An 18,701-nucleotide genomic window follows, 5' to 3' on the forward strand; every position below is an offset into this window, starting at 1 on the left:
TTTTTTTGGCAAATCTGAGACTTAACCCATCTCTACATTTTTAACTTAGTGACTGTATGTTTCACATCCAGGATTTATAACTGGTTATTTATAAATGCTTGTTCCTGAGTCCAATCTCCGCATCCTCATTCCAAAGGCTTTGTGTTGGTTGTATTATCCCACTCTGCAGCTCTCTGAGGAGCTCAGATGTACTTTCTCATCAATCTCAGCTGGCACTATTGATTGTTCAAGAGTGAATCAATTGCCTGATTATCTGCAGCTGCTCTTCCAGATGTTTGGCATTTTAAATAAGTCAGTCTGGTACGGAGTATGCATGTGCCTCATTCTTAGCGCTCAGCTCATGCCTCCCTTTCTGGTAGTTTCATAGTTACCTTCACTCTGAACAGTGATCATCAACTCAGAATCAAGTCTTGCGCCTGCCTTCCCATGAGATACTGGAAAAGTCAGTTTCAAGTTGTTGTGTGACTGGTGGCCTACCCAATAGTCAGCCTGTCCATCATTGAGCCTGTCTAACAGTCATCCTGCCCAAAAGTTCCCACTTTATGCCTCCTCCACTAGGCCATATGTATGTGTAGACTGCAGCTTCAGGAACATTACAGCTTTTCTGTCACTCACCTAGAAGCTCCACCCACATCCCATCCTATGTTTTTTGGTTTCTAGTTTTCTTCTTCAGTCTTCCTCTACTAACATTCAGGGGCTAGAGCCTGGTAGTTGCATGGCTCTTTAGCCCTCATTACTTCTGTTCCTTGTGTGATTCTTACGATGTTTATCTTGGTTTTGAATATAATTATGCTGAACACTTTTTTTTCAAAAAAATTATCTCATTTTCTGATAGGTTAAAGTGAAATAAATGGTGTAAAGCTTAACCTCATTGGCTGACAGACTGCCCTCTGTGTTTTAGCCCTCTGTATGTGCTAAAACACAATCCATCTCAAGAGAATAGTAGAATATGTCTTCAATGGAAATAAGAACACAGAGGAGTTGAGGCACTGTTTTTTGTTTTTTTGTTTTTTTTTTTTTTTGGTTGCATTTCTTTGGTTGGTCTTGACTTTTGTTGTGAAAATCTATTTTTAAAACATTAGTAATAAAGAGACAGAAAGAAAATAAGTTTCTAACCTATTAAGAGGAGTATTTTTCCTTTTGCACATGAATGTCCAACATGATCATTCCAACTTGAGTTGGACTCCTTCTGAGCCATCCTCCCCATGTGACTGAGCCATCATCCCCAAGTGACTGAGCCATCACCCCCATGTAACAAAAGGGTCCCAGTGGGCATAAGATCGAGAGTTCTGGAAGCAAAAGTTTGAGCTTCACAGAAAACAATGAGCTTCTCAACCCACACCCCCATGCCCATCCCACTCAGACCTGAGACCTTGTTCACTTGGACAAAACTAAAAATGAAAGACCAAAGACAGAGTCCAGAAAGTCCCACTGATGATATAAACCACACTGCCAAAAGGAAAGTATTGATTAGACATCAGGTAATGTGTTGGGCCAGCACCTTCCCTGAGTCTAGGCTGACAAAGCTAGTGGTCAAATATGATTAGTTTGAGTATACATTAACTACAAAATGAACAGAGAGTGTTTGCAAATGAAAGGGAGCTGTCCAAAAAATGTCTTTGTTGGCAGGCTTGTTCACCTTCATTCTACTTGTCCTGATTCTTAATCAGTTTTGGAAAATTGCTTTTTCTACTGATTACTATTCAGATATGCAGCTGGAGCAGCTATCACCCAGAGGGAGTATGAGGCCAGCGTTTTCCCTCTCTTATATTTACCTTTCCCTTCTCTGCTTCTTCCCCATAGTCAGTGGCAGCTGCCCAACCCAACTCATAAGAGGTACCCTCTGCTGTCCTTGTCAGCTAAAGGATTCACTCCTCTCATTCTGCATACCGATGCTAAACAGCCACAGTTCAATGCAGAGTTGGTAACAAAATGAAATTAGTGCCTGGCTGTAATTAAAAAAAAAAAAAGAATACAAGGTTCAAGGTATGCTGTGGACTCCCTAGAGGATCTTCACCAAAGAGAAGGTCGAGTTTTTCTTGAGTTCCCTTTCCTGTCCTCTGTCATGAGGAAGAAAACAGAGACTGAGCAGATGTGTTTGTCATGGCAGAATTGTCTGTAGGAGTCCACTTGGAATGTCTCTTGTAAATAGTAGCTGCACTGATATTGTTGTACACATTCTAAATTGCATGCTTTAGAAGACAAAAGAAACCTGTCTCTGTGTGATAGCACATTAGATCAGTTTGCATCTGGCAGGGAAGACACGATCTAGGGGTGTCGGGGGTCACGCTCCAAGCACAGCTGCTCTGTGCATCTGGATCACTCAGAAGAGCTGTGGAGTGTCTGTGTTGAGGAACCAATCCTAATTCTTCACATACTGGCTATGTTATTTAACACTTTTTAGCCTTTGGTTCTTTCTCTTTAGACCTAACATTGGTGGTGGCATCTATAAGATTATGCAGGAGGATATGAAGAGAAAATACCCACTGAAGGAGTGGGAATTTGGTAAATGGTAGCTTTAATTGTTATCTGGCAGACAAAAAGAGCCAAGGGAAACAGTCTGCAGAAATATGTTCTGGTAACTGTATCTGAAGGTCTTGTATTTCATTAATAAGAAAAGGATGAAGAGGAGGAAGAGGAGGAGGAGGAGGAGGAGGAGGAGGAGGATGTGGTGGTGGTAGCTGTGAAGGACAGCAAAAGGAGCCCTAAGGTTTCAAGTCAGCTGACACACATCATGTATTGCTCTGGAGAATGGCGGTGCTAATGCTGCCTTGTCCTTGCTTTTCTCCCATTTCTCTACATTTTTGACAGAGGAGCCATCTTGTGAAATGCCTTAGAGCATCGGCATTGGTGGGCGAGCGTCCTCTCATGTCAGAGGTCAGAAGAAAACAGACTTCTTAGCAGATAGCTCTTCAGAAATGCTATCTTTCTCTGCCGGACTTCCTTACTCATACAGCTTCCCCAGAACCATGCAAACCGTGTGTGTGTGTGTGTGTGTGTGTGTGTGTGTGTGTGTGTGTGTGTGTGTGTGTGCGTGCGTGCGCATGCACATGTGCACACACACACACACACTCAGGAGCTATCTTGTTTGCTTGTATGTAACTCTGTGTGCTGTGTTCAGGCTGATACCATTCACTGAGTCTTTAAAAGGCAGCACCATTCGAGAAGAACAGCGTGGTCTCGTTCTAACAGATTACTGGTACATACTACTTGAGGACAATGAAAATTGCACATACTTAATCCCTTGGTACAGAGTCAATTGGCCTTATAATTCCCACAGCCTCTCCACCCCACAAGCCTGCAGAACCATGACCTGAATGACAGGGAATCTCAGATGAGCAACCAAACTAATCTCTCCTGTTTTGTCTACACAAAGAATACCCCCAAAAAATAAGAACATCATGTCTGGGGAGCAAGGGAGCAACCAACCCAATCACAACCCAAAATGGAAAAGAAAAGCAAGAGAAATGGACCATTTGAGTCTAGGAGAGGCTGGAAAATTGGAAGGGGCCTCCAAAAGAATCCTGGTCTAGTGAGATACATATTTTGAGCAATAGTGGACCACAGATATAAACACTGTCAGGAAAAACTCTAGTCATACTCCTAGACTGTGAGTTAGGCTCTAGAAGTTGATCCACTTTCCCTGATTTCTCTCAGCAAAGGACTGTGACTCAGGATCAGTAGTGCCTCCAGGGAGGAATAGTCTCTGAAAAATAAAACTAAGGGACCATTTAAGAGCCCATCCCCGCCGTTGGCTGTGCATCTGTGGGTGAGTGCCACTCTTGCTATATGAAAAGCCTAAGGGAAGAAAAGAGACTGTTTCTAGGAAGATTAATACTGTATTTAAAAGACCTATAGCCATAATGCCTGCCTGCGGCTCAGCTGTGAGCAGTTTGTTTGGTCTAAATCCAAAATATTTTTTTCTCACCATGAAGTCATCCCTGCTTGGAGGATGGAGAGAAGTAAGTGCAACAGAAGTATAGTGAGGGAGTGGGACTGGTCTCACCCTCACAGAGAGAACAAACTACAGGATGCTCCCACATCACCCCCAACAGATCTCAAAACAGGGACTGAGAGAACTAGCTGTACTAGCCTGTGGTAGTGGCTGAGAATTGGGGTAACTAGGAAAGATGATGGGTAAGAGGGCTCAAAGGACTAGCATTTTTTTTACTGTACACTTTCTCTGGAACCATTTGCCTCACTATATTATGTCTGTGTATACATATGATAAAAACAGAAACAAAATCCCTCCCCCTCTATGGCACAGAAAACGCTATATATCCAATGTACCACTATTTATATAAGGCAATTTTGGGATGCAAACAAAAGGGGTTTTTCTTTTAGCCACAAAATATATCTGCAAAGACACAGAGAATTACTACCAACGGCTATCGCTGGAAATGATGGCCAGGAACTTCGCATGCGCAGGGTGGAGAGAAAGCAGGAAGGAGGGAGAGAGGGAGGGAAGGAGAGAGAGAGGAGGCAGGGAAGGAAGGAGAATGAGCTCTAAAGAGAAGAAATGGCTGGGAAACAGCTCAGTGGTAGAGCATTTATGTGGCATGTACAAGACCCTGGGTTCAAGCCCCAGCTCTGTGAACTGGAGAGACGGGGAGAGAGAATTACTGTACTATCTTTTGGGAGATGCTTATTCACTGAAGTGAGTGTGCACCACCCTTGTCCTGTCCTTCCACAAATAACATCCTTCTCAAACAGCTAAAGATGGGAAGGGGACCACTCATCACCCCACCATGTAGGTGATCACCACTACATTTTGGGTGTTAACTCTCCGGTGTTTTTCCCCTGACACCTATGTACCACCCCTACACACACAGACACACACACACACATCGTGGGATAACATAATTTTTGACGACAGCTCTTTTCACTTCCGACATATCAACCTAATTCAGAAATTGCATACCAGTTTATAGCCAGCTCCTCCCTGGATGTAAAGTGTAATGCCCCCTTCTACTCTCTTAGCAGCGCTGTTATTTTTGCCAAATCCAGCATATCTGCTTTGAATGTTCATTATTAGTCTGTGTTTCTTCGGTCTTCCGAAGAAGGTCCAGTGAGACAGGCCATTTTTCATATTTCCGTAGACCATGAAGTAAATATTATTTTTGAGCCCTGACCCATAGCTGGCACTCTGATGACCAAGGGGAGAAACAAGCCAGAAATCGAACGGCTCATTTCTTCAGAATTCACAATTGCACAGAAGAAAGGAACCCACGAGCAACACAGCCAGATGATAGATGTAAGTGAAGAGGAGGAAGTGGCCAGCTCCTCTGTCAAAGACAAGCGTGGTGCCAGTCAGAAGATCCAACCAGAAGCTTGAAAGCTAAACACCAGGAAGACAGCAATGGGCATGCATTTACATGCAATGGCTGCACTTGCTTCATTTAGGATGGGCCGGTGACTTTCTGCCCTAAGCAGCAAATCTGGAAAAGGTATTGGTGACCTCTTAGTAGAACTGGGACTAGTGTCTCCAGACCAGAGGCCATGTGTAGGATACCAATCCTAATGGCAGGTCACCATGTTTCCAAGGGCCTGGGTGATATCTCAGAAGGATGTGAGGTCCCACTAAGAACCATCCCAAACCGGGAGTTCCTAGTCATAATGGGTGGGTGGGAGGGACTTAGACATGAACCAAACAGAACGAAATATGACGAACCACATTTGCAGCTTGTATACTCTTAAGCTTTTACAAAAAGCTTTTTGACTGAACCGGGGTCATTTTATGGAGATACATAGATTTCTAAAGGGGGCTCAAGATAGTGATCCAAACAGTAAGGAACCATTGCAAGAATCTTTCCCAGAAGACCAGGCTCGGGTCTGTGTGGTATAGTGCCATCGGTGACAGGGATTAGCAAGTAACATGAATAAAGCTCAGTGTTTCTCACGTGGAAAAGGTGTGAGATGTTCAGCACCCACTTCACTTCATCTACACATAGCACATCCAGAGAAATGTGACAACATACACCTCTAATCAGGGGTTGTGTGTTCAGGGGCATTCCTCGCTACAGAGCCGACCCCCTGGTTCCAAAAGAAAAAGAGAAACCATGGTTAACAGATGGAGAACTTGCAACTGAGACTGTAAAATCAGCCCAAGGTCACCTAGCTGCAGATGACAGACTCCAGAATTGACCACCAAGTCATGTGACTCCACAGCCCACACCTCCCAGTCATGGCCCCGCACGGCCTCCCTCGGAAAGCCTAACATCAGCCCTTCTACATCTCCCTCTTAACCCCCAGTTACTTGTTTAAAGCAGAAAAATGACTCACTTCAAGGGAGAGGGGACTATGACTCCAGATGCTGATTAGAGGATGAAAAGGGGGCTGGGCCTCAGCGAGACTCCATTGTTCTTGCCCCCCAGAGAACTGACTGTCTGCTGAGATAATGCAAGTCTAACACAATCGCTCGCTCCACACGTGGGCTCCTGTTCTTCTCTGCAGCCCCTTATTTCACGGGAGGAAACCTCACGGGTCTCAAATGGCAAAGGGGCTGTTGTTCTCAAACTCATGGGGCTATATTTTCTGCAGGCTTCATAGTTATTAGCTCTGCATAGCGGCAGGCCCACCGAAGCGTATACTGTCAACGTGACATGTGCAAACAAAAGCAAGCACCTCTGCCTTTAATGGAAAATATTAAATACAGGATAAGGAAACCTATTTTTAAAAGCCCCGGCTGATTTACCTTGGGAGTTTAGCCTGCATATAAAGCACGGGGGTATAGACCATCTTCACAAATAAAAAGCAGATGTTAACTTTAGATATGTGAATCTTTGCAAGGAGGGCTCATCAGTAATCACCAGAAGGCATGGAATTCTCAACTGCAAAGTATCACAAATCCTCCACCTGTCCCAGGGCCACCACAGACTCCTGCACCTAAGCATGTAATTCCTATATATGGTAGCTATGGGCCATAGAAATGGCTGACTCCCCAGCCCTAGTTTGCTGAAAAGCAAGAGACAGCCATTACTATCTTTTTTTCTTTTAAGATGATTTTTTTTTTATTTGTGTATATGCCTGGGGTAGGGGTACCTTCAGGGACCAGAAGATGTCAGACCGGTGGATAGAGAGTTAAAGGTGGTTGTGAGCTGCCAGATGTGAGTGCTAGGATTGGAAGTGTGGGATTGGATTGTGTGGGAGCACAAACCCACGCTCTTACACAGCATTTGTTCGTCTATAACTGCTTATAGACGATTTCTGATTGTAAGCACTCAAGCTTATCCTGACTGCTTAACCACGTAAAGCCATCTCTCCAGGCCCAGCTGAAGTTTTAATGGGAAAATGTTTTGGAGGGCTTGCTTTTAGCATCTTTGAAAGAAATGTATGGAAGCTTATATTCATCTTCTATTGGGAGGTTTCAAATTCTCAGAAGCCTACTGGTTTAAAACAATACTAATTTGTTATCTGTTCCTATGGGTCAAGAATCTGGGCCTGGCCTTGTCACTTCCTTCTCACAGGATCACCAAGGGCCAAAATAAGTATGTTAGCCAGGCTGTACTTCTCTTGAGGGTCGGGGGATTGGCAAGGGTGAATTCTTCCTCTGACCAGTGGTGGAGGAAGGATCTGCCGAAGAAGGAACCACAGCTTGGATCCTTGGTTTCCTGTCAGATTTTTTGCTTTGTAGTTGAATGGCTGACAGAACTCTCCTGTCTCACTTGCTATTGGCATGGACTGCTCTCAGTAGTTACTGGGTCACCATAGCTACCCTATCATATGGCAATTCCTTAAGGTCTCTCAGGCTCAACATTTAAAGATGATCTCCCCATCTAAAGGTGAACTAGTTTAGGACCTTAGCTGCAGCTGCAAAATCTCTTCCCAGGACCAGAAACACCAGCACTTGACTGAATAATAAAGAAGGTACCTGTGTCTCCCAGGAGATGGACATCTTAGGGCTCACCTTAGAATTCTTTCAATTACAAATCTCCACAAACATTCCTTTCTGACAAGAATATTCAATCTTAAATTTTCTAAGAATCCACCTTTATTTTCCCAGTGTCATAATTTTTTTTTTTCAGCAAAACACTATTGAGCCCATGCTTGTGAGAGCAGTTCAGATTTGAATAAAATAATAGAAGCAGTTGTAGTTTATGGTAACTTACTATGGGTAGAGCTGGTACACCCATGGCTGTGGTTAACCATCACCACCACCTCACATGGGAGGCACAGTCAGAACTCAAGACCAGTTAGGTCAATAGGCTAAATGGGTGATGTTTTAGTTACTTTTCTATTGCTATTTTATCAGCATAATTCATGCAGTTTATAGGGAGGGGGGATTTATTTGGCTTACAGTTCTGTAGGGTTAACAGTCAATGGTAGCAGACCTCAAGCTCACATATCAAACCACAAATGGAAACAGAGAGAATCTTTTGAAACCTCAAAGCTCACTGCCAGTGACATACTTCCTCCAGCCAGGCCACACCCTCCTAATCATCCCCAAACAGCCAACTGCGGAGGGACCAAGTGTTCAAATACTCAAGTCTTATGGGGAGAGGGGCATCTCATTCAAACCACCACAGGTGACATTCCCTAAGTCCAACACCTGGAGAGCAGCTAAGCAGGGGACTCAAGCCCACGTGTTTCCCCTCAGAGCCTTCCTCCCTAACCTATCTCCATCATCCATTGTTGTCTGACTGTACTGGGGTCTTTTGTTAGCCTACTTTTCTCTCCTCCAACAGAAAATGCCAGACTGACCAGGCCCTCCCACAAATGCAAGGGCATCCTTGAAAGTCAAGCTTAGACTACACAGGCACACTAAACCAATCTGACTTACCTCGAGAACAGCCCAGGGCCGTAGTAGCTGGCTCATTGAGGTACCTTGTTCTTAGAGTCTTTGATGTATTTTGCTGTCTGGCTTTATGCCAGGCATTGATTAATAAGCTCCATGAAAAAGAAAACTCACTTATCCAGCCCTGGAAAGCAACTTCAGTCTTGTTCCCTAGCATCCAACCCATGTCAGCAGGAACCGAATAGAGACAGCACACACACATCGAAAACGGATGCTCCCTGACCTGAGGTCGCACTCCCACTGGCCACAGCTCCACTTCCTCATGTATAGTGTGGTCAGAGGAGGAATATAAATAGTCAGAGTGAGCAAAATGACTTTGACAGTACCCTCTCTGGGAGATGCCACACTTTCTGATTCTATTTTCCCTGCAATGGCAGTGATTTATGTCTGCACTGTAAGCCGAGTCTCATAGAGGAACAAAACTATATAGAATGCTTGAAAGCCACAAATTGAGAAGAAAGGCCAGCAGAGTAGAATCTTCTCACCCAGCACTTTCTTATTTTCTCTCCTGCTGCCGCTGTATGTTTTCCTAATAATGGAGGAATGTGAAGTCTGGGCCCACGGTTCTCAGGTGTGAATTGCCAGGCCAGTCTCTCAATGGAGCCCTTTTCCTTTCGAGACCTGAGATTTGAGAGAGCTGGAGTTGGTGTCACACCTGAGCAGTGGCTGTGGTCTAAACTAACAAAGTTGTTTTGTCAGCAGCTCTCCGCATCAGCCTCCCCTTGCTGGGGACCCAGACCTGGACTACATTTCCCAGCCTCCCCCTAGGTTAGGACATGGAGTTCTAGCCATATAAATCCTAGCACTCAAGCCTCCATCCAGCCTGTGTTGCTGTCTAGTGATTTGCCAATGGCCAGAGTATCCCAAGGTGTCACAGTCAGCTAGCTCAGCTGAGGTGTTTGTGGGATGACTGTGTGGAATAGAAGCCAATCCTCACCTCTGTCCCAACTGACACAAGCTGATACTGTGTCACCTCACTGGGCCTCAGGGGTCTGTCGCAACAGCTACCATTTCCTTATCTAAAAGTAGCTGTCTAGAATCTCGGAACTGGAAATATAAAAATGCTGAGACAGAAGGACTGGATGAAAATTCATATCCCTCTATCACTTTGACTGTGTGGGTCATGCTGAAAGGATTTCAAAGACTTCAACCCCCAGTAACAAAGGCTCTGGAAGAAACAAAGCCACCTTGGTCCATTTTTAAATGATAATAGAAGACTGAGTTTGCATTGATAGTTCTTTTGGAACTCACTTTGATGCCATCTTTGTGACCAACGTCCTAGAGGATTGTTCTGTTTTCACCAGTTAAAAAGAATCTTTGGGACATAAATTAACAAGCTATGTCAGGAAGTATTTATTTGAACCCAAATATGAACATAATACTGTGCCATTCCATTCCTGTTGTTTCTCCTATCAATAACAGTTCATCCACACTCCTGAAAATTAAGTGTATAGGAATATCTTTTTCATTATACATGTGAAGGGAATGTAGGGACACATGTATATAGGAGGGTGTGTGGGCACATGTTATTAACATGAGGGCAAAGGATGACGTCATGGGCCCTGCTCTGTCACTCTCTGCCTGGTTTCCTTGGATCTCCTACTAAACCTGGAACTACACTGCTGACCAGTGAGTCCCCCATCCCACAGTGACCACATCCAGCTTTTTACACAGGGCCTGGGGTTTTGAATTCAGGTCCTTCTGCTTATACAGCAAAGCATTTATCCACTGAGCCATTTCCTCAAGCTAAGAAATGTAAAATGGCAAACAACTGTATCTGAATGCTCTGGAGAAGCAGGGACTGACTGTTTCTAATATTCCCCTAGGGCAGGGTAAATGTGAGTAATGAAGGCACAGAGAGATTTGGGGAAACGGCGTGCATCATGCAACATTTAGCTTCCCACCCACAAGTGTCAAATATTTTTGTCCAAGTCCTAGTGTGTCTAGATCAAGCCTTAACATCTAATCGTTTTCTTCTACTTTCATGTCTCTAGAATGTTCCACATTCTGAAATTATGAAGAATGCTGTGACTTAGAGTCAAACCTACGATTTCTATTAGTGCCAACATTGGAGTAGAGTTTCCCCAGCACCATTCATGACTAACCATTTGTAAATCTGAAAACAGAATGTCCTTCTGGGATTCATTTAATTCATTTACATCATCATAGGCAACGTGCTTGTTTCCTACAGGAAAATGTAGCTTTCTGGTCTAACAGGATCATTCCTCGATTTCAAATTGGGAAGTGAGCACGTGCGTTTCGACATCAGGTTTTCCTTGTCCGAGGACTGTGAATCGGTTCCTAAGAGAGTGGGTGGTGGATCCCAGTCGGCACTGGAGGGAGGCTGGATTTGGAATGTCATCCTGTGAGACATCACCTGGTGGCAGACTCTCAAATTTTGCTCATAATTTGTATGTTTTCTCATTCCCAACAACCATTAGCATAACCCTATTCTAAACCCTCCACAAGTCTGTCAGGACATCTCTTATTGGTGGGCACCCATATGCGAGTCTCATAGAGTTGCACGTATTTTCACATTCCTCCTTTTTAGTAGAAATATACTCTGGAAATTAAATGGAAGAAGGACAGGGTTGTTTTTTTTTTTTATTTCTCTTTTTTCTAATTTTATATGTATGAGTGTTTTGCCTGATTGTATGAATGTGCACCAGTCTGTGTGTCTGAAGCCTGTGGAGATCAGAAAAGGGCATCAGATCCCTGGTAACAGAGTTACACATGGTTAAGAGCTTCCATGTAGGTGCTGGGAATCAAACCTGGGTCCTCAGAGAGAGCCGTATGTACCACTAACCACGTCACCCTCTCTCTAGTCCAGCAAAGGATGACTTTAGACTGGGATAGCCTCCAAAGCTAGTGAATGCAAAGAATGAATTTAACAGTCGCTTTTAAATGCATTGTTTTTCTCCCAATGCTTTGGGGGGGGGGGTGGCTGAGAAGTCTAGGAAGCCAGGGAAGGTTTTCAAGCAAATAATCACGTTCTTATCCAGTGACCTGGAGAGTTTGACTCATTATTCTGGAAGTTTATAAACCATCTCTGTGGCTTTTCTTTTTGTAGCCTTTTTCTCAGTATATTGCTAGCAATAACAAAGTATTTTGTCTAAGTAATGCCTTCTCTGAAATAGAATCAGAGTTAAATGAAAAGAAATGGATGCTGAATTAGGGAGAAGATGCTTTTTATTAATTTTGAAATAATTGTCTATATGTACAATTAGAGAGAGTAGGTTAGGCTTTTTAATCAATAGTAATATAATTAGGAACGCACCAGCTGTTAATTAGGTCTAATTTCACATTTGTGGAAATAAAACATTTGTCACAGTCAGAGGATTCAAACTTGCCTTCCTCTGGAGAAGCACCTTGTTCTTTAGGTTTTCCCAGGCACTTACTCCCCAGCCTCCTCCTGATTCTCCTGAAGGGGAGAAAATGTGCTTTGGGTACTTTTTGTATTTCCCACACTAACTGAATATTAGCAGTACTCCCAAAGGCTGATAATCTTACAAGCACAAGTATCAACTATTAATACCTAATTCTGAAATTCAAAATAAAGAATGTGATAGATTTGTTTAACTGCGTATCACCCTCCACTGAAGAGAGGCTCAGTGAACTGGGAGAAAACTGAGCAGAAGGCATCCGAAACAAATCAGGAAGTCAAAGTAAGGAAACATAACTAAGAGGCTGAGAGGTGGCATATCAGTTAGCTACACCTCTCTGTGACAGAACCACCAAAATAAACAACTTAAATGGAGAGAGGCTTACCTTTGGCTCCTGGTTTCCCAGACTTTTGATCTATGACCCCTTTTAGCCTTTGTCCCTGTGACTGTTAGCACATGGTAAAGTAGACCCTCTTACTTTATGGCAGTCAGGAGATAGAGTGCAATAAAGAGATGGTCAGGTCCCAAGGGATGCCCTAGTGACCTCACTTCCTCTAACTTGGCCCCACCTCTGAACATTTCTACTGCATCTCAGGGGCACCGCCAACCCTGAGACAAGTTTTTGTGAGCCCCCAGGGGACACTCTAGGCCCAACTATAACTGAGAGGTAATTAGGAAGCTCTAAAATGGTAAGAGATAAAGGATCAGGCAGAAATAATATTTAAACAGTCACATATTGATAACTGTCCAAAAATAAAATAACCAAGCCAAGGACTCTAGAAAGAGATCAAATTCCAAGCAGAATGTTCTACAGACTCCCAAAGACAAGGGCAAGTTCTAAAAGTAAGATATAGATTACCCTCAGAAGCAAAAATCGTATTTTCATTACTATTTAAAGCAGGAGTCATTTTTTTTTAATAACTGGCATCTTGACCTCAGTCTGACCTCTGAGGTTCCCCTCTAAAGCTGAGATGCAGGATTTGAAGGACTACATATAAACGGTAACTCCAGGCAAGGGACCATCAACAGTGCGCAGTGGCTCAAAATGAGACAAGCCTCCACCTAATACAAGGAAGAAATATCAAATAACTTGAGCTGTGAGAACCTGAAGTTAACTTATCCTATGTAAGAGTGACTACACTAATGTCGAAGAGTCTGAGTAAAAGACTGAGATATGCAATCGCCAATTTTTACTTTACCTTCTGAGTCAGGATCTTGTTATTCAGTTCAAGCCGGCCTTGAGCTCAGGTTCTCCCTGCCTCCAACTTCCCCATGCTGAGTCTGGGCATGCACCACCATGCCTGGCTTCACTTGTCAGACGTTGACTAAGTGTCTGCTGCACACACCGTATTGTACACATAGCATTGCTCTTACTATATCTTACTATAGATACTTAGGACATGTTTGTTGAGGAAAATAAAGCTAAGCACGCAAACCAATGACAAGCCCCCCCTCCTGTGTAAGACTTATAATCCACTGCAGGGGACAGACAGTAAGAATGATAAGTAAAGCATGCACTACATTGGAAGACAGTAAGTGATAAGGGGAAAACTCTAGAGCAAGGTGAAAGTGGCCAGGCGGGTTAGCCATTTCCAATGTGATGGTCAGCATAGGTTTACTTAGAGTCACTTCCAAATCTGAGCCAGCCTTGTAATAGATTTTAAAAGGAAGCCTAAAATTTTAGCGAATGAAATTCCTTTTTAATATGCATATTTTGTTTAATTTTTTATGAAATTGTTTTCATTCCAACAGAAGCAGTGAAAGCCAGGGTCACGTTTCCTTAAAAAGCACTCATCCTCACTCAAACTCCGCAAATTTCTCCTCTGATGTTAACAAACATCCAGCTTCTTTGGTTCTTTAAAAAATAAAATGATAATGTTTGTCTCTGAGGTTGAATTCTGTGGTGCAGGCCATTTGAAGCAGAGGGGTTTTGACGTATCCAAGACCCAGTTAACTTGTCGTCTTCTGTTGCAGGCAAACAAAAAATCCCTTTGGACAGTTAAACCCAGTGAGGGCACAGTTCCTGCAGAAGATGACATTCCGCTGACACTGACCGCCAACCTGGATGACATAGTGACATTCAAAGACACGGTCATCGTAGAGGTTAAACACAGTAACACCTATCGGATTCCCGTCCAGGCCACCGGGATTGGTTCTACCATTGTTTCCGACAAACCGTTTGCTCCAGAACTCAACTTTGGATCGCATTTTAGGTAGGGTACTATCACGGAGCAACCGTGTAGGTAATTACATGTGTCTCAGTCTTAATTAGATGGAATGAAGCCCCTTCCATCCCTTTCCTAGCCTGCCTCACTCTTTCCTTCCTGGGTGATTGTACCAGGTATAGGAAGATGTTTCCTAGTCACAACTTAGTTACATCTGCTATAAGAAGACACTTCCATGCTGTCACCCTGTACTCCAGTCCCCTTCCTATTACTGTGGTAAAACAACTTAGGGAGGGTTTGTTTCTTCTGGCACTTCACTGTCATGGTACATCATTCGAGAAAAGTCAGAACTCAAGTCAGGACACGGAGAAATGCTGCCTGCTGGCGCATGCTCAGATTGTTGCTTAACTAATCTCCTTAAACATCTCAAGAATACCTTGCCCAGGGACTAGCAACACCCACAGTGAGTTGGACCTCTGACATCCATTACTAATCAAGAGTAGATCCCCTAGCACATGCCCTCAGATCAACATGATAAAGGTTATTATTTGAGCCTTTCCAACTTGGGCCCAGCAGAAAGGCTCCCGCAAAGCAGAATGGCGAGAAGGGCCGTTCTGCCATCAGCGAGGTGGTGACCCGAGAATCCACCATCAACATTCACAAGCACATCCATGGAGTGGGCTTCTAGAAGCATGCTCCTCGGACACTCAAAGAAATTTGGAAATTTGCCATGAAGGAAATGGGGACTCCAGATGTGCGCATCGACACCAGGCTTAGTAAAGAGGTCTGGCCAAGGGAATAAGGAACGTTCCATATCTCATCCGAGTACATTTGTCCAGGAAACGTAATGAGGATGAGGATTCATCAAACAAGCTCTACACACTGGTAACTTACATGCCTGTTACCACATTCAAAAATCTACAGACGGTCAATGTAAATGAGAACTAACCTGCCGAATGTCAAATAAAGTTGCAGAACTGCCAAGGAGAAAAAAAAAAAAACCGCTATTATTTGAGACTCTGGTTTTGTTTTTGTTTTGTTTTGTCTTTTGCTTTCTGTTTGTCCTAAGATCCTAGGCTGTGAAGAGTTGATAGTTGATGGTAGGGGACACTCTCCAGGCTAGAAAAGGGAGTAGTGACTACTTTATGTTTGATTTGAAGCTTCTGCATAATCTTCCCTCTCTGATTTTAACACACCTCTCATCCCTCCCCACAAATGTAGAAAATACGAAGTCAGCCTAGTGTAACCTTAGAGTCTACCTAGAAAGGTAAGTGTTTGGAGGCATTGCAGAACCAGTCATTTTAGACATCACAGCTCTTCTATTCACCTCCCTGTCACAGCACCAACAATCCCTGACTACCCAGGAAAAGCTATGGGGTCCGACTATTTCAACAAGAGGCTGTGCAGCAGAGACCCCTTTGAGCAGTGCATTGAGTATGTCTATAAAACGCCCGAGGTTCGAATGCAGTGGGTGGAAGACATGTGTGAGGATTCATTCCTGGTTCTGCAAGGACACTGTGCAGTTATTAGTAGTTGACTCTCGGGGTGTGGCTGGTGTAAAGTTCTCAGATGCTGTACCGAGAACACACCTATAGCTGCCATTGTGGCCTTCTGATCTACCAGTCCTGAACCCAGCTTATAGGCATTATACTCTGAGAAGTCCTTCCCACAGTTGGACTTCACATCTACCCCTCCTTTCCTCTGCTTTAGCTATCAAATATGGCTCTTAATTGAAAAAAAAATACAACCAGCAAGAGGAAGAGAAGTAACAACAGCCCAGAGAGTATGCTTTTTGCACATGTCCAGTTGTATGTTTTTGAGTCAGGTAAATATCAAAACTTTCCTTTCCACTTTGTCTCTTGACCAGAAGGAAAAGCATTTGTCATTATATACTAATGCTTCTACTTAAATTCCGTACGTGCACACAAACCTTACTATAGAAAACAGTGTTCTTCAGACCATGTCTAATTGCTTTGGGGTTCTTCTGAATCTATAAGTAGCATCAGATATCCCCTAACCAAAGGATATGCCAACCCTTGCCTGGAAAATTGAGGTCTAGCTAACAGTTTTTATGACTATATAAACAAACTGTAGTTAGTTATTCATTTCTCTTTGGCCCAAACACTGGTATTCTCCTTTTTAACATATAATCATGATGCCACCAATAACCAAAAGAACCAGCAAAAGCCTTGGCAGGTCCACCATAGCCCCACTGCCTGTTTCTATGAAGAAGGTTCTGTTGGCTTGCAGCCAGTATGTCTCTGGCTATTTTCACACTAAGAAGAGTGTATAGAGGCAGGTAGTTATGATCTAACGTGATATACTTCAGCCCTTTACAGTGGAAGTTGGTCAAGCCCTGTACTAAAGGAATGCCCGTGTGCTACCTCTTTCTGGTTGCACACTTTGGGGTAAATGTGTTGTTTTATCTTTTTTCTTCCATCCTGATATGGAAGTTAATATGGTTCTGGTGGTCGGGTTTCTATGGTTATTAAAATCATACTATAAATAAGTAGCAAAGGTCAAACTAGTTCATTAATATTACATTTTTTTCCTCCCCCAAACTTCCCATTGGTCATAAAGTTAAATTGTTGAGTAGGGACTATTCTGTTGACTCTGCCCCATGAACACAAATATTTAGAGTCAAAAATTTTTACCCGACAACTGAAATTACGTCCCCTGATTATTTATTTGATGTTACAACTTACTTGTGAGATGTGTCATTTCCTGAAGTCAAGCAAACAGGATGAAATCTTAATACCTAAAAAGACCTTAAAAGATCTGTATAACCCTGGTTGAGTTAAAATTCACTATGTAGACCAGGCCAACCTTGAATTTATGGAGATCCTCCTACCTCAGCCTTGTAAATGCTGATATTACCGGCATGCAGTACCTTGCCTGTCCTTGGATGAGCTTCTCTCCTTAAAGAAAAATAATTTTGATTAAGTCTATAAATTAAATGGACACATACACACACATACACAGCACTTTAACTTCTTTTATTATATCTTAGAAATCCCAGCTCCTTCACAAAGGCAAATAAGGTTTTTAATAAGTACCCATGAACTAGAGAAAGGATGAATTATTGAATAAAACAGTTGCAACTTGAAATTGTAAAGAATTGAGAAAAAAGGTGTCTAGCCCAGTTGGTATTCTGGTATACTTCAGTCTGGCCCAACTGTCCTGTCAAGGCTGAATAGGTGAGTGTTGATCACATTGAACTTTAAAGCAAACCCATCATCACTAGACATATCTCGGCCAGGAGAAATGTATTCAACAGGTTTCAAAAGCAGAGTTCATCTCCAGCTAGTGTGCTTTCCTTTCCTTACCTCAGAACCACGTTTCATTAAGGATAATGCTAATGCTGTCTGTGTATCTACACTGGGCTCTACCTGGAGACAAAGAATGCATGGGAGCTCTTGAATCACACTACCCCGAGTTCTTAGTAGTCTCATGACCTAGACCCCCTGAATGGTTGTTTTGTTTTTGTTTTAAGGGAACGTCGTCTTTTGGTATTTCCGACAGAATAGATCTAAAGGGTGAGAGTGAAACCCAACAGCCACTCAGCACCTGCCCTTCTTTTCCAGCCTGGATACCTACTATTACCACTTCAAGCTGACCAACAAAGGACGACGGGTCCAGCAACTCTTCTGGATGAATGATGACTTCCGCCCCAAGGAGAAGCAAAATAAGAAGGAACTGGTAAAGAAGGGCTCTACTGGTAGCTGCCGCCAGTCCAAGGTCTCCCAGGAACCCACAGATAACGAGAGCCCCGTGTTTCAACTTCACCCTGTCAGGATGGAGTTGTATCCAGGGCAGACAATGGACATGGTACTTGAAGGTTATTCTGCCACGCCCAAGGTAAGAGGAGACTGTGTTCGAAAGCTGTTTTTCTCCCAAATAAGTCCCTATCTGTTTCCTAGGAAGGTCCCTTGGCAATCAAAAGATGACAAGGGATGTGGTCTCTCAAAGACTACACACACAGCACTGGGTTACCATGGCAGCATTCATTGCTTTCAAGGTTCAGCTCTGCTTAGTTTTCCCTTTGTTTCTATAGCTACCATAACCCCAACCTTAAAGGACCATTCTAAAACATGTCCTCCTCGTTACAACAGTCAATACTAAGCAGACAGCTAATCCCTGGTAGAAAAACATCCTGTTTTCATTCCAAGCAAATTCTGGGCTGCATATCCCTAATTTCTTTTCTTTCTTTCTTTCTTTCTTTCTTTCTTTCTTTCTTTCTTTTCTTTTCTTTTCTTTTCTTTCTTACAACTTTATTTATTAAAAACAGAGATACATGTACAGATTTTTAAAGGCATTTTGGCATAAAACTATATGAATATATTTTGTCAGTACTTGATT

At 43.1% G+C, this 18,701-nt stretch overlaps 1 protein-coding gene and 1 pseudogene across 2 annotated transcripts in view; both read left to right on the forward strand.

The window, feature by feature from the left end:
• HYDIN (HYDIN axonemal central pair apparatus protein) overlaps positions 1–18,701 on the forward strand; it is a gene marked incomplete at both ends in the record, with an annotated part of 333,158 nt that overhangs the window by 154,894 nt on the left and 159,563 nt on the right. Inside the window, 2 exon segments of the mRNA XM_080936961.1 lie at positions 14,152–14,390; positions 17,927–18,200. Of these exon segments, the coding sequence (XP_080793087.1) occupies positions 14,152–14,390; positions 17,927–18,200 (513 nt within the window).
• On the forward strand, positions 14,529–15,290 carry LOC308435874 (large ribosomal subunit protein eL31-like; annotated as a pseudogene). The gene is made up of 2 exons: positions 14,529–14,618; positions 14,896–15,290. The product of its transcript is annotated as a large ribosomal subunit protein eL31-like (transcript).

This window comes from Micromys minutus (assembly GCF_963924665.1).
Source record: "Micromys minutus genome assembly, chromosome: 24".
NCBI classification, from domain to species: domain Eukaryota; kingdom Metazoa; phylum Chordata; class Mammalia; order Rodentia; family Muridae; genus Micromys; species Micromys minutus.